This window comes from Ranitomeya imitator, chromosome 4, assembly GCF_032444005.1.
Source record: "Ranitomeya imitator isolate aRanImi1 chromosome 4, aRanImi1.pri, whole genome shotgun sequence".
NCBI classification, from domain to species: domain Eukaryota; kingdom Metazoa; phylum Chordata; class Amphibia; order Anura; family Dendrobatidae; genus Ranitomeya; species Ranitomeya imitator.
Window position 1 is genome coordinate 549,394,219 of NC_091285.1, and position 27,408 is coordinate 549,421,626.

The window sequence follows — 27,408 nt, forward strand, 5'->3', positions numbered from 1 at the left end:
ACCAAGCTGGCAGACAGCCACGAGCCACAGTTCATGAGACTGCGAGCTACATTTGGCTCCCGAGCTACAGGTTTTTCAACAGCTGACATATGGCCGCAGTAGGCGCGGGCAGAATCGCGATCCGCCCGCACCTATTAACTAGTTAAATGCCGCTTTCGGCCATCGGGCCGTTAAAGCGTGCATCGCTGACCCCGTCACGTAATCAGGGGTCAGCGATGTATCAGCATGACAATAAGAGGTCTCCTGAAGACCTCTATGGTTGTTGATGTCAGATTGCTGTGAGCGCCACCCTGTGGTTGAAATCTGCTACATAGGAGCCCTCACCCGACCCCAGACCACGAAAAATTGAGACGCTACAGGTAACGGAAAATTGTGCATTTTTTGGTTTTAGCAAAGTTTGGAAATTTTATTTTTACCACTTAGATAAAAAAGAACCTAGACATGTTTGGCGTCTATGAACTCGTAATGACCTGGAGAATCACAATGGCAGGTCAGTTTTAGCATTTAGTGAAACTAGTAAAAAAAAGCCAAAACAAAAAACAAGTAAGGGATTGCACTTTTTTTTTGCAATTTCACCACACTTGGAATTTTGTCCCGTTTTCTAGTACACGACATGGTAAAACCAATGGTGTCATTCAAAAGTACAACTCGACCTGCAAAAAATAAGCCCTCACATGGCCATATTGACGGAAAAAAAAAAAAAAAAAAGGTAATGGCTCTGGGAAGAAGGAGAACGAAAAACGAAAATGTAAAACCAAAAAAAGCTAGGGTCATTAAGGGGTAAATGTCAGCCATCAAGCTGTGTGGGGGAACACTATTGGCCATCAAGGTGTGGGTGTGGGTGTGTGTGGGGCAATCAAGCTGTGTGCACTTGTGGGGGGGGGGGGGGATTTGTTGGGGTAATCAATGTGAGCGGGCTTCCTTACTGTATTTGGGATTATGAGGAGGACTGTGAGGGCATCATACTGTGTGGGGGACTATGGAGGGCATCATACAGTATGGGGAAATGTTGGGACAACATTGTGTGTGCCTGGGGAGAAGGGAGGACATCTTAATGAATGGGAGACTGCGAAAAATTATGATGTGTGTAAGAGATGTGATTTTTCCCTACCGAATGAGAGGAGGGTAGGAAATCCGACCATATGGGGGTCTGTGAGGACATAATTCTCTGGGCGAGGCTGGATTGGTGATCAAAATACAAGGGCTGAATAACAGGAGCTGTAGGATTTATTGTTTTAAAACTTTACAAAAAACAGTAAATTATATGGTTTTGATTAGCTGCTACCAGTCATAGCATGTAGTAGCAGTTAGTCACACAGCTTAATTCAGCTCAATATCAAGTGATAATTGGACAGAGTCACTTTGTATTGTAATGACAATTTTAAAATCTGACATGTGTCACTTCATGAGGTAATAACTCCGCAACGCTTCAACATTTCCTAGTGATTCTGAAACTATTTTTTGTGACATATTATACTTCAAGTTAGTGGTTAATTTTAGTCGATATGATTTGCGTTTATGAAGGAAACTATCGAAAATTTGATAAAAAATTGTAAACTTTTGCAAATTTTCAAACATTGAATCTTTGTGCCCTTAAATCAGATATTTATACCAGACAAAATAGTTAATAACATTTCCCATATCTGTACCTCAAATCATTTTTTTTAAAACAATTTTAGGAAGATTTAACACCTTCCCGACATTTGAAGCACATATACGTCATGAAAGGAAGAGCTTCCTGACCAATGAAGTATATATAAGTCGCACGATACATGCGATCACCGTGAATAATCGCATGGTGATCGCATGAAGGTGCCTGCTGTTTCTAACAGCAGGACACCGGGACTTGTGGCACCGCCGTTGAGAGTCGATTAGCAACACATCTGTGATTGGCATCAGTTTTTTTTTTTTTTTTTTTTATTTAAAAAATTTAAAAAATAATTTAGATTAGTTGATAGGATTAGATATGGGGCAGTAAAAATATACTGTAGCAATCGACGACTACTACAGTATTTTTTTACTAAACATAGTCAGGGTTAGTGTCAGATAGTTGCAGGCGCTCAGTATTTTTTTTTTTTTTTTACTGATGTCCGTTTAGTACATTTCTTTTTTATTTTACCAAATTTTTATATTATTTATATTTTATTTTTATCTTTTTTCTTCCTAATTATTATTATTTTTTTTTAAGAAAAAAAAAAAGTTTACACCAAACACCTGAATAAAATTTGGTACACACGTGAAAAAATGTCCTACTCGTCCCAATCACGGTATTCAGCAGAGGAGGCATACGCCTTCCTTGCCTCCAACACTGATAGTGAGGGAGAGGATCCCACCTTTCTTTATTTTTCAGACTCATTCTCCTCCTCTTCCTGAAGGGATACCAAACCGCCACACAGATGCCCCAGGGCAAAAAATGACCTAGTACCTACCGTTAATGTGAGCCCTTATGGACCTAACCTCTCTAAAATTATGAGCCACCGATTCCTAATTTTGCGCAATTAGGAATTCAATTTGACATTAGTGGCCTCACGGAAATTGACTTTTTCAAAGTATTTTTCTCTGAGGATTTTTGTAAATCTCATGGTGTCTCAGACAAATTTGTAATCACACCAATTTTTATCTCAAAATCCTACTTCATCATTTACCAACTGGACCCATGTAGACACCGTGGAAATGATAACCTTTTGGGGACTAATTCTTCACATGGAGATAGTGAAGAAGGCAGAAATTAGGCAATATTGGAGTGTTGAAGTTTTGTATAACACTACTATTCCACATGGCTATGCCCTGGACACCCATTGAGGCGATCCACAAATTTTTAGATGACCCCAACATTGATCGACTTTTCAAAGTTGGGCCGATCATTGATCACTTCAGCAACAAGTTTGCTGAGGTATACATTCCCCAAAGGGACATCTGCGTTGAGGAGTCCCTAATACATTTCAATGGGAGGCTCAAATTCCGGCAATGACTGCTCAGTAAAAGGGTCAGGTATTAAATTAAGCTCTACAAACAGTGTGAGTGTAACTCAGGGTACACCCACAAGTTTAGGGTTTATGAAGAGAAGTACACCTGGATTTAACCCCCTGAACCCCCTTCTGGTCCTGGGAGTGAGTGGGAAAATTGTGTGGGAGTTGGTGCACCCACTGCTGGATCAAAGTTATCACTACTATGTAGATAGCATTTATACCAGCATCCCACTCCAAGTCCCTTTCTGCGCAAGTTAAGGCAGCATTCGGTACTGTGCACAAAAATCAGAGCGGCCTTCCTAGGATGCAAATTGGGTAGCTGCTCAGAAAGGGTGAGAGCAGAGCCCAATGTTGAGACAACATGCTGGTGGTCAAGTAAAAGAGGGATGTCATTTTTTTGACCACCACACATGGTGATGACAACACCCCGGCTGCTGTAGGAGGTTCCTTTACACAGGTCACAAAACCACACTGTGTCCTGGGGTACAACAAGAACATGAGGGAGTTGATCTCTCTGAGCAAGTCCTCCAGCCATACAGTGCCATGAGAAGAGCCGATATGTGGTACAAGAATCTGGCCGCGCACATTGTACAGATAGCAATGTATAACTTTTGTGCCATCACGATGTGCAGGTCAGACCGGGACGTTCCTTCAGTTACAGGAGGTAGTGATCAATGCCCTAATATTTGGCAGTCAGGAAGGAGCAGGCTCCAGTACTTCCGGAAATAAAGGTCCCCCGTGTTGTACCAGGGTAACATTTCCCGGGTGAGTTCCCTCAAACTGTGTTACAGAGGGGGGGGGGGGGGGAGATGAAAGGACACCAATCATCAGTGTGACACCTACCTGCCCAGGCAAACCTGGTCTCTGTATGAAAGACTTTCAGCCTACCACTCATCCATGGACTAAGGTTGGTTTCACATTTGCGAACTGCGTAGAATGCAACATGTTACATTTTGTTGCGGTTGGTCAAAGCGACGCATGCGGACGCATCAGCATGGCCTGTGTACCCAATGTTAAAGATAGGTGCGCAGGACACATGCAGATGTAGGCGGAGCTGAATGGAAGAGGTGTGGCAGTGGGCAGGGCTTCACGAAAGAAGTACGCAGCCCTCCGCAGCTCTGCCCAACGCAAGTGTGAAACCAGCCTAATACATTTATTTCTGACTTACACACTACACAACTTACATAATGCCACTGCAATAAATAATTCACAAACCAGGAAAACACCAGTATTCTAATATAGGGTCACTAGTGGGGGGCTTCCACTGTTTAGGCACATCAAGGGCTCTCCAAAAGAGACATGATGCCCCGCAGACCATTCCATACGTCATTCCTTCCTTTCCGATACATGCCATGTGCCAAAATACCGGATTACGTACCGGTAATGCTCTTTTATAGAGCCCACGACAGCACCCACTAGAGAGAGGGGATCCGCCCCTAGGAACAGGAAACCTACAGAGAGATAAAAGGGGCGGCCCCCCCTCGCTCCTCAGTTGTTTTACAGAGAATAGGAGGAACCGCCGCCACGTTTTAGTTAACAGGTTCAGGTATATACATATATACACATATTTACAACCTCATATTATATCTTTCTAATATTTACACCTCACCAAACAAGCACCATGTGCAACTATATACAGAAAAGGGAGGGATGTGAACGGGTGCTGTCGTGGGCTCTATAAAAGAGCATTACCGGTACGTAATCCGGTATTTTCTATTCGCCACGACAGCACCCACTAGAGAGAATTGCAGAGACTATAGACTGGGTGGGTTTACTGAGTCAAGGACCGATACACCAAAAGTTAGATCAGAAGCAGAGGATAGATCTAATCTATAATGCTTATAGAAGGTATTTGGTGAAGACCAAGTTGCAGCCTTACATATAAGGTCTATTGGCACATTCGCCCTTTCTGCCCAGGAAGTCGACAAGGCTCTTGTAGAGTGCGCTCCCACATGCATTGGAGGATCTTTCCCTCCAGCTTTATACGCCAAGATTATGGCCTCTCTGATCCAGCGAGATAATGTGTTCTTTGTGACTCCGGCACCTTTGGTTTTACCCTGGAAAGACACAAAGAGAGCCCTACTCTTCCTCCAGTCCCTAGTTCTCTCTAAATAGGCTAGGACAGACCTTTTTACATCTAGGGTGTGAAGTCTGTCTTCTTCTGGAGTTGAGTGGTTCTCATAAAAGGTGGGTAACAAGATCTCCTGGGATCTATGAAAGGTAGAAGCCACCTTAGGGAGATAACAAGGATCTGTTTTTAAAAGTATCCTATCTGATGTTACCGTTAAAAAGGGAGGATCTATAGATAATGCATGGAGATCGCTCACTCTTCTGGCAGAGACTAACGCCACTAACAAAACCGTCTTCAAAGAAATATTCTTTAGTGAGGCTGTATGGAGAGGCTCAAAAGGTGGTTGTGTTAATGCATTTAAAACTATCGAAAGATCCCACTGAGGAACCCGAGGAATGTTAATTGGTTTTGATCCTTCACAAGCGGATATAAACCGGGATATCCATTTATTTCCTGCAATGTTATGATTAAAAAGAGCTCCTAATGCTGAAACCTGCACCTTGAGTGCTCACGGAGAGCCCTAATTCCAGCCCTTTTTGTAGAAATTCTAACATTGCAAATATAGGAATCTCAGAGGAAAATTGTGTAGTATGAAATTGAAGGAATTTCTTCCAAATTCTAACATAAATCCTGGTAGTTGAAGGTTTTCTGCTCTTCATAAGAGTATCGATTAACCCATTAGAAAACCCCCTGAGATTTAGTAACCGCCTCTCAAACTCCAGGCAGTTAAGTTCATGCCCTTTGCCTGAGGATGGAGGAATGGACCCTGAGAGAGCAGGTCCTTGGACTGAGGCAGAATCCATGGATCTGACACTGACATCGCCCTCAGCCATGAGAACCATGGCCTCTTGGGCCAAAATGGGGCTATCAACAGAACTTTTGCGCCCTCCTCCCTTATTTTTCTTATTACTATAGGTAATAGATTCCATGGAGGGAAAGCATAGGCCAGATCGAATGTCCATGGCGTCTGGAGGGCATCGAGTATGTCTGGCTTGTCCTCCCTGTTTAGAGAGGCAAACATCTTGACTTGACGGTTGGCTCTTGTGGCAAACAAGTCTATTTGAGGAACACCCCATCGAGCTGTTATTGCCTTGAAAATCTTCCTGCTCAGCATCCATTCCCCTTGATGAAGAGTATGACGGCTCAGGAAATCGGCACGAAAGTTGTCTGTGCCTCTGATGTGTACTGCCGATAGTGATAGTAGATGACCTTCGGCTAATTCCATGATGTCTGATGCCACCTCCCTGAGTTTGTCCGACCTTGTACCTCCCTGATGGTTCAGATACGCCACCGCAGTGGTGTTGTTGGAGAATACTCTTGTATGAGAGCCGCTGAGCTGGGGAAGAAAGTGGAGAAGGGAGTAATATACCGCCCTCAACTCCTTGACATTCGAGGAATTATTAAGATCTGAGCTGGACCAAAGATCCTGAACCCATTGATCCTGAAAATGTGCCCCCCAGCCTTCAGGACTAGCATCTGTGGTCACAACACTAGAAGGAGTGATTACCCATAGAACCCCCTTTGAAAGATTATTCTGATCCAACCACCACCTAAGGGAGTGTAATACTTCCGATGTTAGAAAAACTGTTCTATCCAGACATCCTCTATTCTTAATGTCCTCCTCCAATACAAATTTTTGTAGCTGCCTAGTATGGAACTGTGCCCACTGTACCGCAGGAATGCACGATGTTAGAGAGCCTAGCAATGACATGACCTGTCTTAGTGACATACTACGTCTTTTTATTGCTGAGGACACCTTATCAACTATGGAGAATTTCTTATCCTCAGGCAGTTTACAAATCTGGTCAACGGAATCCAGAAGGAGCCCAAGGAATCTTTGACACGTTACAGGCTGAAGTCTAGATTTTTCCCAATTAACTAGCCAACCCAGGGATTGTAAGGATATGACTACTTCCCGTAATCTCTGCTCACACTGTAGGGGGCTCTTTCCTACAATCAACAGGTCATCTAGATATGGAATGACCAAAGTATCCTTTACCCGTAAAAAGGACATTACTTCTGATAGTAACTTAGTAAAAATCCTAGGGGCCATAGATAACCCGAAGGGCATTGCTCTATATTGTAAATGACGAATTTGCCCCTCTATACAAACTGCTACCCGAAGAAATTGTTGGTGTGAATTATGAATGGGAATATGGTAGTAAGCATCTTTTAGATCCAATACTACCATGTAACAATTTGGAAATAGATTTTTTATAGCTGAACGAATGGATTCCATTTTGAATGTTTTAGGTTTTATAAAGGAATTCAGCTTCCTCAAATTGATTATAGTTCTGAAAGAGCCATCCGGCTTACTAATCAGGAACAAGGGAGAGTAAAAACCTCTCCCTATCTGGGAAGATGGAACCTCTACTAGGACATGTTTGCGTAGGAGGGTTTTAACCTCGGTTTCAAGTGCCTCTTGCTGAGGCTTGGATCTTAAGGTGGTAAGAAGGAAAGAATCCGGAGGAGTTTTAATAAAGTCTAGTGTGAGGCCTGAGGATGTTAATTTAATAGCCCATTGATTAGTTGTTATTTCTTTCCATTGATGACTGAATTGTTTTAGTCTTCCCCCCACGGGAGAAATATCACTGATGGAATTTATCGGTTGGCTTGAAGGGGCGTTTATTAAACAGATTTCCTTTTTGTTTGAAATCCTTATTATTCCACCTGTCTCTGAAGCCTCCCTTTCTTCCGAATGGTGGCTTCCTGAACGCCCTTCTGTAAGACGGAATAAAGGGATTCCTCTCGCCCGCCTTAGTGAGAATATCATCAAGGACTGTGCCAAACAGGTACTCACCCTGACAGGGTATGGAACATAATTTGGATCTTGACTGGGCATCCCCCTTCCAGTTTTTTAACCATAAAGCCCGCCGAGCCGTATTAGCGAGATTAGCTGTTCTGGCCGCCAGGCGGAGGGAATCAATTGAGGCATCTGAAATAAAAGCCGCAGCACCTTTAATCAAAGGGATAGATGCCCTTAATTTTTCTCTAGATACGCCACTTTTAATCTTCTGATCCAGCTGATCCAGCCAGACTAGCATTGATCTGCCAGTACATGTGGCTGAAATAGCCGGCTTGAATGCCGTGACACAGGCCTCCCACGATATTTTAAGGAGTGCGTCTGATTTCCGGTCCATAGGATCTGATAAGGAACCTGCATCCTCTACTGGTAAGGAGAAACGGCGAGATGTAGACGCAACTGCCGCATCGACTTTTGGTATCTTGGCCCAGGTATTCAAATCCTCATCATCAAAGGGGTAGCGCCTCTTACAGGATATTGGGACCAACCCCTTTTGACCTCTACTCCATTCTTTTTTAACAAGATCTTTTATGGCCTGATTTATTGGAAATACGTGGCCTTTCTTCTGAGAAAGACCAGCGAACATAACTTCTTGTGGCGTCTGGGGTTCTTTTGATTCAGACACCCCCATCGTATTTCTCACTGATTTTACTAGGTTGTTTATGCCCTCAGTTGGAAAACAGACGAAGTCCTCCTCCTCTGAGGAATTAGATTGCTGAGAAATATCAGAGTCGACCTCCCCACTCTCCGCTGATGTGTCAGCTCTAGGAGAGGATGTTTTCCTCCTTCGTTTCTCCATATTTACTGAAGAAGTAGAACCACCTCCCAACGACTGGAGTTCTTCCCGAATTATGAGACGTATCTCATTCATTTTAACCGATTCCTCCCGCCGTAAGGTGTTGTCTATACATGCCTGACACAGACTTTTAAGATAGGAGTCAGGCAGGGGTTCGGTACATATGGCACATTGTTTGTGCTTACTCTTCCCCGTCCTCTTTGCCTAGAAATAATATAAGCAAAGGAATCAATATAAGCTTCAGTGAAGCTATATACGCACTCACCCAGCGTAATACTTATACCGGCTGCGGAGATGCCTTAGCTTGGGGTGTAGAACGGGAGGATTTTCTTCCTGATTTATCAGTGGAGTCACTTATTTTAGAGTGTCCACTATTCCTTTTCCTGGCTTCACCACTAGGGACTAATGGCTCTTCCATAGGGTGCACCCTGACCTCCTCTTGGGACGACATAATGGCACACTGACTGCCTTAACTGACTACACTTTATAGTGTAGTAATGTACACACCCCTTGCTTTGTCTCCACTTTTTTTTTTTTTTTTTTTTTTTTTTACTTACAGATCCGGCGTTTAGAGTAATGGCACCGCATGGGGGAATCCAATATGGCGGTTCCCCCGGAAATAACCTCCCACACCGTGCCCCGGAAGTTCCGCTCCATTCCCGGGACGCCGATGCTACTGCGCATGCGCCCGCGTCCTGTATGCCGGGAGACGCCGCTGCCTGCTGCATCCCACCATGTCACCTCTTACCTTGGAGGGACAGGAGGGCCTCGTATCGTGGAACCGTCTCACCGCTGCTCAGACGCACACCGGAGGACGTCGCACCAGGTACCCGCACTGTCGGCGTCTCCACAACGGTGTCCCAGCAGGGAGACCGTTGGATAACTTCAGGCTGCCTGTCAGCTGCACCAGATGAGGGGGGAGCCCGCAGGATCATTCCCCCGACTCTGTCTACCTGCTTCCGGAACCCCTGCCGCTCAGCAGAGTCGTACAGGCGGTAGTCCAGGCAGGTCTTCCTCTTCCTATCCATAGAGTCTTCTCTGTGGGTCTCCATCTAGGAACAGGAAACCAACTGAGGAGCGAGGGGGGGCCGCCCCTTTTATCTCTCTGTAGGTTTCCTGTTCCTAGGGGCGGATCCCCTCTCTCTAGTGGGTGCTGTCGTGGCGAATAGAAAACATTAGTTTTCCACCACATATGGGTTATCAGAGTACTCAGGAGAAATTGCACTACAAATTTTGGGGTCCATTTTCTATTGTTACCCTTTTGAAAATAAATAAAAATGGGGCTAAACATTTCTGTGGAAAAAATATGATTTTTTGTTTTCACAGCTCTACATTATAAACTTCTGTGAAGCACCTGGAGGTGAAAGGTGCTCGCCATATATCTAGATAATTTCCTTGGAGGGTGTAATTTCTAAAATAGTCATTTGTTGGGGGTGTCTCCACTATTTAGGCACATCAAGGGCTCTCCAAACGCAATATGACGTCTACTCTCGATTCCAGCCAATTTTGCGTTGAAAAAGTCAAACAGTGCTCCATCCATTCCAAGTCCTGCCGTGCGCCCAAACAGTAATTTTCCCACACATATGGGGTATCGGCACACTCAGGAGAAATTGCACAACCATTTTTTTGGGTCCAATTTCTCCTGTTAATCTTGTGAAAATAAAAAAAATGTGGCGATGGTGGGATGGCTTTTATGCTATTTTTGATCAAAAACAGTGTTACTAAGAACACAGTTATTTAAATGCACTTTTGCTTTTCACTTAGTTACTGCAGGGTTTAGTTTAATGTTGCTTCTTGTAGGTGTTGTATGCTTTACGACCAAAGTGAACATGCGTTTATGTGCTGCAAGTATATCAACTTAAACTAAGCTCAATTTTTGTGTCTTTTCAATGCATGAAAACTACGGCTACGGTCTCACAGGGCACCGTACCTGGCAGTCAAGGAGTTCATATAGTTTGGCCTCCGGGTGCCATGACAACTATCATCTCCCCATTATTTTGTTGCACCAGTGCCAATGGTGAATAGAAATGGAGCCCCCTCCTCACAACCTTTTAAATGCTGTTAATCAGCCATGGTCTGTGTGGGCATCAGCCCTGGTTGATACAGCAGGAGCACTGTTATATATTACTTAAGAGGTTAATATTGATGCAAAATAAACAAAAGTAACAATATGGAAATTATAGTATTAATATTAAGCAGAATCAATCTTATCCTATTGGTTCGGCCCTCCACAAAGTCACAATCTCTCATATTGCCCCTTGGGAAAATTAATTGACCGCCACTGCATCTGATGGTTGGCCGGTCAAGAATGGAGGTCCAAGTGGTTGTGCAAGCTAAAATAAAAAGTCTGCTGTCCTCCTATACGACTGCAAACTGCTGAATCGTGGCATATTGCATACATGTGCCACGTGACCACACATCCCTATGAGTAATACAGGGGAATCGTGACAGCGTGCATACTGCATGCGGTCATGATAGACTGACAGCATGCTATTCCTTTCAGCCTGGAAAAAACCCTTTAAGAGCACAGTCAGACTACCATATAACATGGACGACGAGCGCATCGCAATGCTCAGACTGCCCGGCGGCTCTCCCGACCAGAGTGACAGCATGTATTTCTATACACCAGTCACGCTGGGGTAAGGAGAGCTGACGGCCTGTCCGAGCATTGCGATGCGACTGTCGTCCGTGTTATATGGCGGTCTGACTGAGCCCCAAGAATAACTCAATCTGCTCAACTCAAGATGGGCTTTTTGAATTTCTGCTAATGGAAATAACGTTACTTTAGCGCCTACAGCAGCCTCCTAAAAGATAAGCATCATCTCTTACTATGTTTGCATTGATTCTATAAGGCAAGTGCCTTGGAGGGTTTTCATTAGGATACGGTATAAGTAAATGTCAGCAATACACTAAACATAAAAAAAACAACTAAAGTAATATGTGGATGTTTGCATAGGTAGCATAGAGTTACAAACAGCTGTCATTTTTCAACGGAAACCCGTAAGATAACGGCAATGTGATGGGTGCTTGGAGCTTCTCCATTTTCTGCCCACATTCTTTTTCACCTATTCCTCTCATCTCACTTTCCCAGAACAAAATCAGCAAAACTGGAAATGTATCTTAATCTGTCAAAACTGCGCTTTACATAATCAGCTCACATCAAGAGGAAGGCAGCAAAACCAGGTACATGCACAATAAGAAATACTCGTACCACAGGAGGATGGATGCCGTTAATAGTAGGTTACCACCCAAAAACCACAAAGGCTCCTCTCGAAAAGATGATGGCTATGATTACGCCCGAAGGTGAACTTTGAGCTGTCATGAAAAATTTAGATTTCCTGCTTCACCCATAAGGGAGGGAGGAGAGCTAATAAATGATCTGCAAAACAATCAGGCACAATACCACGAAACCCACAGCGATCTGCACTGGCAGGCAAACAGGGGTGGCACTGGTAGTGCCCAAATACCAGGAAGCCTTGGAGCATTTACATACAGCTGAGCTCTGCCAGAGACAGAGGAACTTGTGTGCAAATATTAATTTACTTGTTGTGATCCCAAAAACTGGACAGCAATTAATAGATAATAATCTTTATATAATGATAACATAGTGCTCTGCACTTTCCAGCTTCATAGCTCTCTCTGCTCGGCAAAAAATATATCCCCTAAAGCCGAGCTGCACAACCTGTGACCCACTATCAATGTAGCCCCCGATCCATCGCTCTCAGACGTCAGTGATTTCCTCGTACAAGCAGGCAGCAAGAATTAACAGTTGCCCACTGTGAGAAAAAAGAAAAAGTTTCCTTCCTATCAGTCAGTGAAAAACAGACAGCACACAGATGGCATCCAAGTGTTGCCTGATTTTTTTTTGTACCCATTCATTAAACATTCAATACGGAGTTAGATCCGGCAGTAATCAATATTTGTCTGCAAAAAAAAAAAAAATCATAGAATAGCCCCATTGACCATCACACAAGTGCTATCCATGAAAAACACATGTGAGCAGCCAGCAATTAGGAGGGGCACGAAGAATGGGAAAAGGAAGGTAACAAGTACCAATAATGCAGTGCACAGCCATCTATGACGGCCCATACTGACTGAATGGTGGTCTTCTGACCTCTATGTGGGACTCTAGGAAGGAATAGATGAGGGGGGCCATGCACACTCATTGTCCTAGATAATTTACAATAAATCACATTCATAGTCTCTACTCTTCCAGAGTAAGAACAGTATCCATGACCCCCATTGTCCAATAGTTGGGCGTTGAGGACGTGGAACGGACACCTATCATACACCGATAGCATACACTTATGGTATATTATACATCTCAAACCATCATACTACTTTAATGGGAACATGCCACGATTGTGATTTTTGAATTCATTATGCAATTATTTTTACGAATGTCGTGTTTTAACGTTTATTGTCGTGTTTTAAGTGTCTGAGCATGGCACACACAACACAAATATAAACCTTAAGGCCATAGGGGATGCAGTCAGTGTCCCACAGATCCTCCTATACTGTGGCTCCCTCCAGATGTGAGCTGGACACAACCCCTGTCCAGCTTACAGTGCCATTTTAATGCAGTCCAGTGTGGTGCTCGGAGGTCACTGCTCATGGTATACTGCGGTGAGGTGGTGAGCAGCGAAGTGGAGGACTGCTGTCACAGCTCATAGTATACTGCGGTGAGGTGGTGAGCAGCGAAGTGGAGGACTGCTGTCACTGCTCATAGCATCCTGCGGTGAGGTGGTGAGCAGCGAAGTGGAGGACTGCTGTCACTGCTCATAGCATCCTGCGGTGAGGTGGTGAGCAGCGAAGGGGAGGACTGCTGTCACTGCTCATATTATCCTGGGGTGATGTGGTGAGCAGCGAAGGGGAGGACTGCTGTCACTGCTCTCAGCATCCTGCGGTGAGGTGGTGAGCAGCGAAGGGGAGGACTGCTGTCACTGCTCATAGTATAATGCGGTGAGGTGGTGAGCAGCGAAGTGGAGGACTGCTGTCACTGCTCATAGCATCCTGCGGTGAGGTGGTGAGCAGCGAAGGGGAGGACAACTGTCACTGCTCATAGCATCCTGCGGTGAGGTGGTGAGCAGCGAGGTGGAGGACAGCTGTCACTGCTCATAGCATCCTGCGGTGAGGTGGTGAGCAGCGAAGTGGAGGACTGCTGTCACTGCTCATAGTATCCTGCAGTGAGGTGGTGAGCAGCGAAGTGGAGGACTGCTGTCACTGCTCATAGTATACTGCGGTGAGGTGGTGAGCAGCGAAGTGGAGGACAGCTGTCACTGCTCATAGCATCCTGCGGTGAGGTGGTGAGCAGCGAAGTGGAGGACTGCTGTCACTGCTCATAGTATCCTGCAGTGAGGTGGTGAGCAGCGAAGTGGAGGACTGCTGTCACTGCTCATAGTATACTGCGGTGAGGTGGTGAGCAGCGAAGTGGAGGACTGCTGTCACTGCTCATAGCATCCTGCGGTGAGGTGGTGAGCAGCGAAGTGGAGGACTGCTGTCACTGCTCATAGTATCCTGCAGTGAGGTGGTGAGCAGCGAAGTGGAGGACTGCTGTCACTGCTCATAGTATACTGCGGTGAGGTGGTGAGCAGCGAAGTGGAGGACAGCTGTCACTGCTCATAGCATCCTGCGGTGAGGTGGTGAGCAGCGAAGTGGAGGACTGCTGTCACTGCTCATAGTATCCTGCAGTGAGGTGGTGAGCAGCGAAGTGGAGGACTGCTGTCACTGCTCATAGTATACTGCGGTGAGGTGGTGAGCAGCGAAGTGGAGGACTGCTGTCACTGCTCATAGCATCCTGCGGTGAGGTGGTGAGCAGCGAAGTGGAGGACTGCTGTCACTGCTCATAGTATCCTGCGGTGAGGTGGTGAGCAGCGAAGTGGAGGACTGCTGTCACTGCTCATAGCATCCTGCGGTGATGTGGTGAGCAGCAAAGGGGAGGACTGCTGTCACTGCTCATAGCATCCTGCGGTGAGGTGGTGAGCAGCGAAGTGCAGGACTGCTGTCACTGCTCATAGTATACTGCGGTGAGGTGGTGAGCAGCGAAGGGGAGGACTGCTGTCACTGCTCATAGCATCCTGCGGTGAGGTGGTGAGCAGCGAAGTGGAGGACTGCTGTCACTGCTCATAGCATCCTGCAGTGAGGTGGTAGGTGGTGAGCGCGAAGTGGAGGACTGCTGTCACTGCTCATAGCATCCTGCGGTGAGGTGGTGAGCAGCGAAGTGGAGGACTGCTGTCACTGCTCATAGCATCCTGCAGTGAGGTGGTAGGTGGTGAGCGCGAAGTGGAGGACTGCTGTCACTGCTCATAGCATCCTGCGGTGAGGTGGTGAGCGCGAAGGGGAGGACTGCTGTCACTGCTCATAGCATCCTGCGGTGAGGTGGTGAGCAGCGACGGGGAGCACAGGTCAGCAGTCCGACATTGGATTAGAAATCCCAGGCCACAGAGTTGTTCTCACTGCTGGAAAGGGCTTCAGAGGAGACTGTGCTCTGTTATGTCACCATAAACGTGACAACGTGAAAAGTTTATAAGTTGAAAATATCAAAAGTTAAATTATTGTTCATATTTTATATCTTTAGAAAATATCCATATTTAAAAAAAAAAAACAAAAAAAAAAAACCTTTTTTCAAATGCTGAATAAACTATTTGCAGATGTATTCCCTATACATTACTGTGTGGCCGAGGGGACTGGTTCTGATGTGGTCCTTGCATCACACGGTGAAATCAATAGATGAGAGCTGCCGTAAAGACCAATACAATATTAGCTCTAAAGAAATGCTGAGAAAAGAATTCATATATTTGCTAGGATACACATAGTGACTGTCATCTGGAACACGTTGCTCACATTTATATCTTTTCATGTACACAATATAGACCAGACGGGCTGGTGGGGCTCATCCTAACTTACTATAAAGGAAGACAGGACAAAGACTGACAACGCTCATGGACTCCATGCTCCAGGGAAGCAAAGGCACGGACAGATAGGTTTCCTACCCACAGCACCAGGACAATGATCTGTCCGGCCGACCAGACAGACAGTGCATAGGTCCATAGAAATGTTTACATTTACCAATACATAAATATGTTTTTCTGTAAAAATATATTAATATCACATACTGTGTTAAAACGTGATGCAACTTCAGAAAGCCTCGTTCCAAGGCCAGGGTTACAGGCGTAGCTCCCTCATTATTGGCAATGGCCAAGGATGTTCTCCCTCCTGGTTGTTCCAGAAGAAACTTTGACAATGCACAGAGACCAAGCCTTGCAGCAAAGTGCATCAACGTCTCCTGCCCAGGACCATCTGAAAAACAAAGACCCCAGCATCAGCTATTCCATATATAAAAAGGCATTATGAGAAAATTGGGTTTTGAAAGTGTTAATTACAATTAGAGTTTATTATGCGAATTAGGTATTGTAACGTAGGATGCTTCCACACTGCGCTTTGTCCAACGTTCAGTGGTCCCGTCGGTGCGTACGTCCAAAATCCTCGTCTCCCAGAGAAAAACGTAATCGACTGGGTCTGAGTGCCTGCCTCCAGTAAGGGTACATGCACAAAAATGATGGAACACAGAGCACATGTTGACTCTGTCAGAATCAATATAGTCAATGGCCCCATACGCCCAAATCACACAGGAGCAAGACCCAACGGGACCAGTGAGCGTGGGGAAGAACACTGTGAAAGGATCCATCTGCTGTAAATAGAACCTGTCACCAGGAGAAAAGTGGCCTAAAATCAAGTTCCATAAAAGTCCTGTGTGCAACGTTCCCCTAAATTAGTTCCTAGATAATCCCTTTGAAGATTATCTGTTTGTTCTCCCAATATGTCCGATTTACTAAATACTTGGAATCCCCCTAAAATTCTGGAGTCTCTTTTCTTTGAAGTTTGCGTTCCGCTGTTTCTCCATTATTACTCTAATTATTTACTTTAGTAATAAAGTGACCACAGGGTGTTACCAGTTCATGGTTTGTCACTTCACACTATGAAATCAGTGCCGACAGTGTCATATGTGGAGGAACACGCTCCTTTAACAAGGGAAATGGCAACACCTGCTGAGATGCCTTGTCCTGTTTAACCTTCATAGACCCTCAGAACTCTGCTGGATTTCTGGAGATTCAGTGGAGGGGATGAGACATTGTCTGGTGCAGAGCTCCTAATCCACCGCTTACCTTTATAAAGAACATAGCGCTAAAAAGGTAAAAACTGTCAGCATACCCGATTACAGGGAGCTCACTACATGCAGCTGCCATTAAAGGGTTAGTCCCATCTTCATAAATGGGTACTGTCGGTAAATGCAACCTTTTTTTGCCATTTATGGTTTATTAAAATTTTCTTGAGATATTAACACTTATTACCTTTACTTTACAGCTTGTTGCCTTGGAGACCGACCACCGCCACTGGACAGAAGAGCATGAAGAGTGCTTACAAGCACTTTTCTATTGAACTTGTAAGCACCGTTTGGAAGCTGGCGATAATAGGAATCAAACTATTTGGACCCTAATGAGTTAAGTTTTGTTTTCTTTAAGCCCCAGTGGATGTTATTAGATTTCACTAGGGTTGTTCCCCTTGTATGAGGCTGACCAATTATTAGCAGGCATCGACACGCAACGAGAAAGAACACCACCCCTACCACCATAGCTAACAGCAGATTTCTCAGTGTGTGATCATTTGCCCAGCTTGCCATGGTTTGGGCCTTTTCTCTGTCTCCTTCCATAATTATGGGATCATTTTGCATGTGACGGGCCAGTACTGATTATTGTGGTGGGGGGGCTTGTGAGGGTGGGGATTTGGCTATCTGCATTGCATCGGTGTGTCACGTGTTGTAGTGTTATTTATTTGTACAACTTTTTTACTACCTAAATGACTTAATAAAATTGATGTTTTGACTTTTATTGAAGATTTTTTTCTCCTTTTTCTCCTATTGCTTCCATATATGATAACAGATGCAGAGATGACACTTGCAATCTGATGCATGTAGTAAACCTTGGGAAGGTGATGTCTACGTTGCTCCTAGCCGGTGATCCACAAGTCTTTGAAATACAGACTCCCGGGCGCTGCGGATTTGCTTGTTTTAAGTGTCCTTGGCTTTCTTGTATTGTTGTGAAGTGCAGCCGCTTCACCGCTGCAAAGTTCAAGGAGAGTTGGGAAATGGGAGCCTGGGCTGTTTAGACAGCTGAACTGGTGTAAACTGACAAATGCGTTTAATGCGTCTGGTGACAGACACCACCCACTGACTCGGTGCTCAGTACAAGATACGGGAATCATTGGAAAGATAATGAATTATTTCCCTCTCTAAAAGCTGAGGCCGTGTTATCGAGAGCTTTAACCCCTTAGTGACCGAGCCAAATTTTTGAAATCTGACCAGTGTCACTTTATGTGGTAATAACTCTGCAACGCTTCAACAAATCCCAGTGATTTTGAGATTGTTTTTTCGTGACACATTATACTTTATGATAATGGTAAATTTAGTTCAACATTTTTTGTGTTTATTTATAAAAAATATAAAAAATTTGAGAAAAATGTTAAAAAATTAGCAATTTTCTAAATTTGAATGATTATCCCTTTAATCCAGATAGTCATACAACAGCAAACCATTAATAAATAACATTTCCCACATGCCTGCTTTACATCAGCACCATTTGTAAAACCCATCGGGGACAGTGATGATAATGTGTGCAAAACTGTAAAGCGCTGCGGAATATGCTAGCGCTATATAAAAATAAAGATTATTATTATTATTATTATTTTAGGAGGTTTAAAAATGTAGCAGCAATTTTTCATTTTTTCAAAGAAATTTACCACATTTATTTTTTTAGGGACTTATCCATGTTTAAAGTGACTTTAGGGGTCCCATATATTGGGAAACCCCCAAACGTGATACCATTTTAAAAACAGCACCCCTAAACATATTGAAAACTGCTGTCAGGTAATTTATTAACCCTTCAGGTGCTTTACAGGAATTAATGCAAAATGGCATGACAGAAATTAAAATGTGTAGTTTTACCACCTAAATGTTGCTAACTTCTAAACAGATTACTATAGCCGGCAGACTCTAAGGCCGCTATTTGGTCATGAATTGCCATCGCAAACATCAGGACAACAAAATCATGATCTGAGGGCACCAATTGTGATAAAGAAGAAGCCCCCACACTCTGTTAACCATTTATAATGATGTAGTCACTATTGACAGCAGCATCTAAGGGGTTAAACAGATTTAGAAGGCGCAAATACTGATCGTGGCTGATACAGCAAGTTGTCAGCTATAGTGTACAACCAACAGATGCTGGATTGTCATCTGTATGGGGACGCTATTCTCTTATATCTCAGGTCAGTTAAAAGACGTATTGGCGGTCATTAAGGGGTTACAGATCCTTCACAGAGGCACAGAAAGCCAACGCAGGCTCCGATTACATCTCCATCGCATCCACCTGGAGAAACTGTACGCGTGGTCCTGTTTGTGGAGAGGAGCAAGTAATTCAAGGAAGTAGTGAAGGATCGGATGTGGACCTTCTGCTACCAGCTAGAGCAGTGGTCACCGACAGCCTGTGTCTTAGGGCTCACACTCACTTGCGCGAGACTCTGATGAGTCTTGCACGGTAATACCCGGTGCTGCTGCCGGCACTCAAATTGGAACGTGCGGCCGCATAGGAATACATGCAGCCAGACGCTCCGCTCCTCTGTGCCAGGTGCAGTGCTGGGTATTGCCTTGCGAGACTCATCCGAGTCTCGCGCAAGTGAGTATGAGCCCTTAAAGGGAGTCTGGCACAAGGTGACTTAATCGGAGAGCAGCATGATGTAGAGATAGAGACCCCAATTTCAACAATGTGTCACTTACTGGGCTGAATGCTGTAGTTTTGATCAAAATCGCTGTTTTAACCCCTTAGCGGCCGAGCCAATTTTGACCTTAATGACCAGGCCAATTTTTAACGATTCTGACCACTGTAATTTTATGAGGTTATAAGCTCTGGAACGCGTCAACGGATTCAACAGATTCGGAGATTGTTTTTTCGTTACATATTTTACTTCATGATACTGGTAAAATTTCTTCTATATGACTTGCATTTATTTATGAAAGAAAAGGAAATTTGGCAAAAATTTTGGAAATGTTGCAATTTTCAAACTTTCAATTTCTGTGCCCTTAGGTTAAAGGGCTGGCCAAGGCCAACAATATATGTTTGGGAAGCGCCCCAGCTTTAAACGAATGCAGATTAATTACGCCTGGTCTCATGGTAGAAAGTCTGTGCACAGAGGTGTCTGGCAGTAGCGTACTTGGTGGAGCCGAGTGCGTGTGTATGAAAGGGTTGGGGAGGGGGGGTGGGAGAATGGTCATCTGTACAAGTGTTAGCGGACTGCCATCTAAGATGCACATTTACTAATGGCTGTAATTTTGTTACCGCTAGAACAAACAGCCATTACCTGATGAAGATGCTAGAGAGGATGCCAAGTGGGTGTAAAGCAGTTATCAAACGGAAATGGGGTTACTATAGCTGCCTTCAGTCTGAAAATACAATGTCACATTCTAAGAAGAAAAGGGAAAATCACAGCTTTTGACTGGTACTGTGTGCCCGTGTAATGCCGCTCACCTACAACCACGCCCTATTAGTTGGCTGATATCTTTGTATGGCAAAGGTGGTAACCCTAACAACTCATGTAAATCAGATTGTGGCGACACTGCAGCCACAGACATTTCATACAATCCACAGTATAATGAGCACCCAACGGTCTCCTATACACAAATAATTTCAGGAAAGGACCACTTATTAGCCACTCTATATTCTGGAGCAGACTATACCCTTTTACCAGCGCCATTACCTGTAATACTTGGGAAATCTCCCAAAACGTTCCATCCACTTGGTAACTGTAAATGTCGAAAAGCCAATGTGATCTTTTTATCGAGGATGACGGCATCCCCAGGAGAGGATCTTGATTTATTCAAAAAGAACTTGGCAAATAGCAGAGCTTGCTGGTTCCCAGCACTGGACGCCAAAAACTGAGCAGACTCATAAGCTTCGTCTTTGATAAACTCGAAGTCCTCCTGTGCTACTATGGCAGATAGGCCTTTCTTAGAGGCAAACAATAGGACTTTCACATGCTCGCAGCAGTCATGGCCTGCGGAAGATGCATTGAAAAAAGAGAATTAAAGATATAATATAGAAAATTTCCAATCAGATAATGACAGTCTGCACTACTTGTGAACATCTAGGACATCCATGAATTTATACAGAACACGTCAGCGCTGCAGACACCTACGAACATGGTGTGTATGTGGTTTAATCACCATCTTGCAAAATTAGATTTTTGAGGCTATCCACAGGCTTGCTCTGTGCTGTTGGAAGACTGTGCCCTATGTGTCCCCTATGTAGATGTACTTTGCCCATTGACCCATTCCCGATCATAAAATAATGGCACTACCTTTGCCACCAGCTGCTAATCTTCCTTCTACCACTCAGAAGAGGGCAGATTTAGGAAACGTCATGGTGAACAAGTTAAAGGGGTTTTCCAGACCCAGGTGAAAATCTATTGTCAGTCTATGCGAGTGTAGACTGGTGACAATCTAAGATGGGCACACCGTCATGATTCCCCTGTATTCTCTGTGCTGATGGGCAGTAAAGAGACCACAGGGGGTGGGTGTCAATGCACAGGGGGTGGGTGTCAATGCACAGGGGGTGGGTGTCAATGCACAGGGGGTGGGTGTCAATGCACAGGCGGTGGGTGTCAATGCACAGGCGGTGGGTGTCAATGCACAGGCGGTGGGTGTCAATGCACAGGGGGTGGGTGTCAATGCACAGGGGGTGGGTGGCAATGCACAGGGGAGGACAGAGTCCAAGTGTAATTACACAGCCCCCAGTGCTGACAGGTTCCTTTAGGCTGTGACTATGATAGGCTTGTTGACTGTTACCAAGGAAGGTCAGAAGAACTAGACTGTAAAACAAAATTTTTGGTTGCTTACCGTAAAATCTGTTTCTCGGAGCCTTCATTGGGGGACACAGGAAACCATGGGGTGTATGCTGCTGCCACTAGGAGGCTGACACTATGCAAATAAAAAAGTTAGCTCCTCCTCTGCAGTGTACACCCCACCGACAGGAAGTAGGATATCCAGTTTAGCTTAGTGTCAGTAGGAGGTGGACACGGGTCTTACATTAGACCCTTATCTACCTCAATGTGTGTCGTTTTCTTTCAGTTTTTCCCGAAAGAGATACAGGGTGAACAGCTACACCTGTAGTCCCACAATACGGACTATGAGTACGGCATGTACTGCCACCCCGTATCCTCTTAGATCCCTCAGCAGGACCATGATCCTAGCACACAAGCGTGCTTAGAAGTCCGGTCCTAGCTCCGTCCCCCACCCACTCGCCCACCAGAGCCTGTCGGTTGGAGAAGACGAGGACGTCCATCACCAGCTCCCTGGACGTCTCATACCTTCCTTGGATTTAATGGTCTTTTCCTGTGTCCCCCAATGAGGCAATAGAGAAATCCGGATTAAAACACAGAAACAGTGAAAAAAAATCAAGTAAAATATTATAAATGCATTAAACTTTTTGAGCAGATTACACAGAAAATATAAGCTGCACACTGATCCAGAAACGTGGAAATCCTATTATTATAAATCCATTGCAACGAAGTCACTGAGCAACCGAGTGTTGTAGAAACTGTGGCTTATTTGTGCCATGTGCTACGTCACTGCAGAGGCCTGCAAATCCACATATTAATCATGGGTGTGAAATATGCAGTCTGACATCTCAGCCGACAATTGACCAAGACTAATCGGACCACAAGACAGACATATATGTAGTGAGAAATAAATCACTAAAGCCGAAACATTAACAGAAGGCACAAAGCTGGCACACCATGTACACCATCAGCCGCCAATGCCTGAGCTTAGCAGAGCGCAGCAACACAAAATCATGAGTCACTGTTTCCCTCAGTCATTATCCAAGAGACCAACGAACATGGAAGACACAAAACTAGAGAGAATTCATGTCATCTACAAAGTAAGTGGGTTATAGTACACTGTCCGAAGAGTCCCACTTTATATTATGAGCTTGGTGTACAGATAAGTCCAGTCTACAACCAGTCACCTAATGGCAGGGACAAGGGGTAGGTGAGAAATGCAGCAGTCACAACCTCGGAGCTGCACATCTCACCCTATCATGTCCGATACGGCCCTGCAGCATTCAATGTCCCATGAATCCCAGATAGCAGGCACCGACATCACTGGACTAGCACCCGCATTGGAGCAGAGAATAGCTGCCACTATTTCACATGGGCGTAATAGAAATATAGTTTAAAACAAACTGTCAGCAGGCTTGTGCCCAGTAATCTACACAGTGTCAGGTCGGCGCCGTTATACTGATTAAAATGATACCTTGGTTGATGAAATCCGTCTTGTGGTTGTTGTTTAATCTTTATTTGGAGTTTTTGATAGATGCTACTATGCAAGCACCTTTTGTTGAAGGGACAAAAAAAATTGGCTGCAGCAAAATGGTGGCGGCGCTTGAGCAATTGCATCTATTGGTAAGAGATAGATGCTACTGCCAGGCACTGGTGCAATTTTGCTGGATGTAAAACTTTTTTTAAGCCAACAGTATTAACTATATTCTATGCATTATGTACACTAGGGGGCAAGTGACTGAGGGATCAGTGACCTGTCAGCAGTCTGCATTATAAATAGCTAATCAGAGCACCACATGCAGACCCCCACAGGCCGCCCCGCAGGCCGCCCCGCAGCACGAGCATATCATTACCTGAAAACTACAAATAAAGATTAAACAACAACCACAAGACGGATTTCATCAACCAAGGTATCATTTTAAATCAGTACAACAGCACCGACCTGACACTGTGTGTAGGTTACTGGGTACAAGCCTGCTGACAGGTTCACTTTAAGGATTTTTACTTTGTACCACATACTTCAAATAGGTTGGCATACAAGAATATCCCTTTAAGGTATTATTTAAATTAAATCCCTAATACAAGAAAGTGGTTTTAAACAGAGACATCACCTTACAATCAAAAGTCACAATACAGGCAATTACAAGGCACACAGGCAACAATGCTAATAAAATACTAGCAGCGTTTCTAGTTCAATGTGATAAAATCTTAATCACAGAGACAATCTGCTCAGCATCTGTCACTGTAGAGCAGGGGTGGGCAATTAATTTTCCCAAGGGGCCACCTCAGAAACTGGCCCTGCTGTGGAGGGCCGAACCAATCGGCTGAACTTCAAGGGGCGGTCCAAAACCATGACTTTTTAAAAAGCAGTTGCTTATGTGATGAAATTTACATGAGCATATAAAAAAAAATCAGGATTTTCGTCCAGAAAAAGACGATTTTCCATCTGTATTGTCATCTGTATGGCATCCATTTTTATAGAGCAGAAGTGAATAAAATTTAAAAGAAGAAATACAGTGTCCTGTGTTAGTAATGGAAATGTATTTCAAAAACCTGACCTGCACATCCAAACATAGACTGAGTGTGAACAGGTGCTGAACCCAGAGTCGCCAACTCGTATATAGTTAAATAAATAGGGCAGCACACTGCAGCGCCAAAACATGCAAACTTGAAAAAGCTCTCATTTTTCTTATTTAACAGTAATGGAAATGTATTCGTAAAAATCAGATGCTATATGGATGATTCATATGGGATCCAATTTTTTTATTTTTTGCACACCCATAAACTTCAACAGGGGGAACGGTCTGGAGAGGATGTGATAAACCACAGATCACAGGGGGAGCACTATGGGGGACTTAACCCTTACCTCTCCTGCACAGGACATACAACAGTACAAGCTGGAAGCAAACAGGGAGGTAAGGATTAACCCTCACATACAGAGGTGAGGAGGCATACATGGTGGGGGCAGAAGAGCAGTTTGGGGAGCACATAGAATATGTATGTAGTGGGGGTGAGGGGGCACTTCACTGCTGGACCCCATATTCAGTGGGAATACTCAGCCCAAGTGTTTTATCCCCATTCAGCTGCCAGGAAGATCCAGGGAGACGCAATGGCTACTAATAAGCTGCTCTCCCTGAACCTAAACTACAGCCCCACAACTTTCATTCCACAGTGTGAAAGGAGGCAATGCAGGTGCTGTGACCTCCTCAGCACAGCGGACACAGGATGCTACTTCCCAGGTGGTATCTGGGCTCCTCTTAAGCTACCTGCCCATTATCTGCAGCAGATGTGTGTTGTAGTCCATGCTTCCCTCCTCCGATCCTGACCGCTCTGCCTCCAGACCTGCATAGGTTTCAGCAGCTCTGCAAGCCGGGAACTGAGCAGCCCCGCATCCACCAATGAGACGACAGGGGCGGGGCAACAATCGCTTCTGAGAAAGATCAGACTCATAGATCAGTCCCTCTCTGGCCTGCTGGCTGTGAGTGTCAGCGGGCCGCACAGAAACACTCAGGGGGCCGGATGTGGCCCGCGGGCCGCAGTTTGCCCAGGCCTGCTGTAGAGGGACGTGTGGCTTCAGCGTTCTGTGGGTTTAGTGTTCAGTAGAGATAGGAGCTAGTCGCTGCCATGGACGGATAAACACCTGGGGTCACAAAACCACCAACTAATAAATCATCACCACCGGCCAGAGCTACAAACACTGGGTGATGAGGACAACCATCCGGCAGTAACAATGTTGGTGCACTCACATGCACCACAGCAACAGGATCCAAAATCTCAACAATCCTGTAAAAATATTATTTTCTAGGACATGTGTTCTATCTATCCTCTGCTATTCCTCCTGGAAGTGTATGGATCAAAGTATCAAAAGACCAAGGCTGATCATAACTATATGATGGACAAATCATCAGGTGTACCCAAAGCAGAGAGTGGAGAAAGTCGCTTCCAGCCAGTGTGTTTTGTTCTCAAGTGGTTTTTTTGCCTCATTTCGATTGTTCGCCAAGCGCTTTTTCTGACACCTTTAACTAACTGCTGGAGGTTTTTTGTTTTCTTTTACTTGTATTGTATAAAGGAGCTTCCAAAACGCCTGAAGAAGGGTCAAGTCACTTCTTTTAAAAGCTTGGCATCTTTGGAAATCTAAAGAAGTTAAGAAAAAGCTAAAAAGCCTGAACTTATGAACTTACTGAAAAACACAGGTATTTTCTGCATTTTTACACAATGTTTTTACTGTCAAGAGTGAAAGTTTTGGCTGCAGAAAAAAATGTTACAAAAATGACAAGTGTGAACATAACCTTTAGGTTATGTGCACATGCTGCGGATTTTGCTGCGAATGCGCGTTTCCGCAGCTGCGGGTCCGCAGCGGTTTCCCATGCGTTAACAGTACAAAGTAAACCTATGGAAAACGCAATCTGCAGTGCACATGATGCGGGAAAAAAAACACGCGGAAGCGCAGCGGTTTACATTCCGCAGCATGTCAATTCTTTGTGCGGAATCCGCAGCGGTTTTACACCGGCTCCATAATAGAAAACCGCAGGTGTAAAACCACAGTGGAATCCGCACAAAAACCGCGGTAAATCCGCAATAAATCCGCAGGAAAAACGGGCAGTTTTTGCCCTGCGTATTTATGAAATCCGCTGCGGAAAAATCCACAGGATTCATTCTACGTGTGTACTTACCCTTAGGCTTGGTGCCCACGTAGCAGAAAGTATCAGGGCTGTGGAGTCGGTAAGCCACAGTTGCGACTCCGACACCTGGATTTTATCAGGTTCCAACTCCAACTCTGACTCCGGCTCCTTCATAAATGGCCAATTCGTAACAATAAATTTACTGTTGTCAAATATTAACATCGTGCTTATTCAGTTTCTCACCATCATATAAGTAATCAGACCACTTAGAGCAAAAACTATATTTATTAGAATACAATTAGAATATAGCAAATAACTTTTATAAACTTTTCTAAACTCTTGTAAGTAAATATGCAATAAACACTGTTATGCAGTTAATAAGAAGAAATCTATAAATTTGTCCTCAGAAAAAGTATTGCCTCTGTCAGATCCTCCTTCATGGATGCCCTCAAATCTGATCTAATTATTTTGAGAGCAGAGAACAACCTCTCTACACTAACTTGGGTTGGTGGCAAAGCAGTAACCACTCGGGCAACATCTCTGACAATGTCAGGATACAGAGGAATCGCTTGTTGCACTGTTATTTTTGATGAACGGTCAAATTTCTCAATTTCTTTTAGTGCACATGAAAAATTCTGCTGAAATGTACTGGCTGTGTTCTTTGATGGGGATGACTCTTCTATGCGGGAACGCTTTGCACGGTCCTTGTGATCCAAATATTTTTCGAAATTAAATTCTGTTATTCCTATAAGAACTGCTTATCACTGTTGTTCATAGTTTGATAGAACATATCTATTTGAGTAACATTTATAAAATTCATATGAAAGTTCAATTATGAAATATTAATACATTTTTTTTAAAGCTGGAGTCGGAGTCGGTACATTTGTACCGACTCAGACTCCAACCAAAACTACCTCCGACTCCACAGCCCTGGAAAGTATGCAGAATTTTCCCTTCGCAGGAAATCCGCTTATGGCTTTTTTTTGCATTTTTAGGGCGTATTTGTCGCTTTTTTTTCGCAGATTTTTAGCGTTTTTTTTCCAATGGTTACAAATACAATTCTATAGCAGCAAAACCGCCGATTTTCTGCAAAATTAATGAACATGCTGCGTTTGATTTCTGCAATGAATTTCAGCTGGGGAAAAAAATGCAGCACAAAAATTGCGGAATGCATTAAAATAACGGGATGTTTTATGTAAGCGTTTTCACAGCGGGAAAACGGCCGCAAAAACGCTTAAAAAACAGCTAAAAATCCAGAA

The 27,408-nt window shown here is 44.3% G+C and overlaps 1 protein-coding gene across 7 annotated transcripts in view; it reads right to left on the minus strand.

The window, feature by feature from the left end:
* Window positions 1-27,408, minus strand: part of AKAP13 (A-kinase anchoring protein 13) — a 303,165-nt gene that overhangs the window by 150,289 nt on the left and 125,468 nt on the right. For all 7 annotated transcript variants that reach the window (XM_069766257.1, XM_069766253.1, XM_069766256.1 and 4 more), the window contains exons 4-5: window positions 20,448-20,744; window positions 15,755-15,938 (exon numbers count right to left, since the gene is read on the minus strand). In XM_069766257.1, the coding sequence (XP_069622358.1) occupies window positions 15,755-15,938; window positions 20,448-20,744 (481 nt within the window). The remainder of the gene's footprint in view (window positions 1-15,754; window positions 15,939-20,447; window positions 20,745-27,408) is intronic.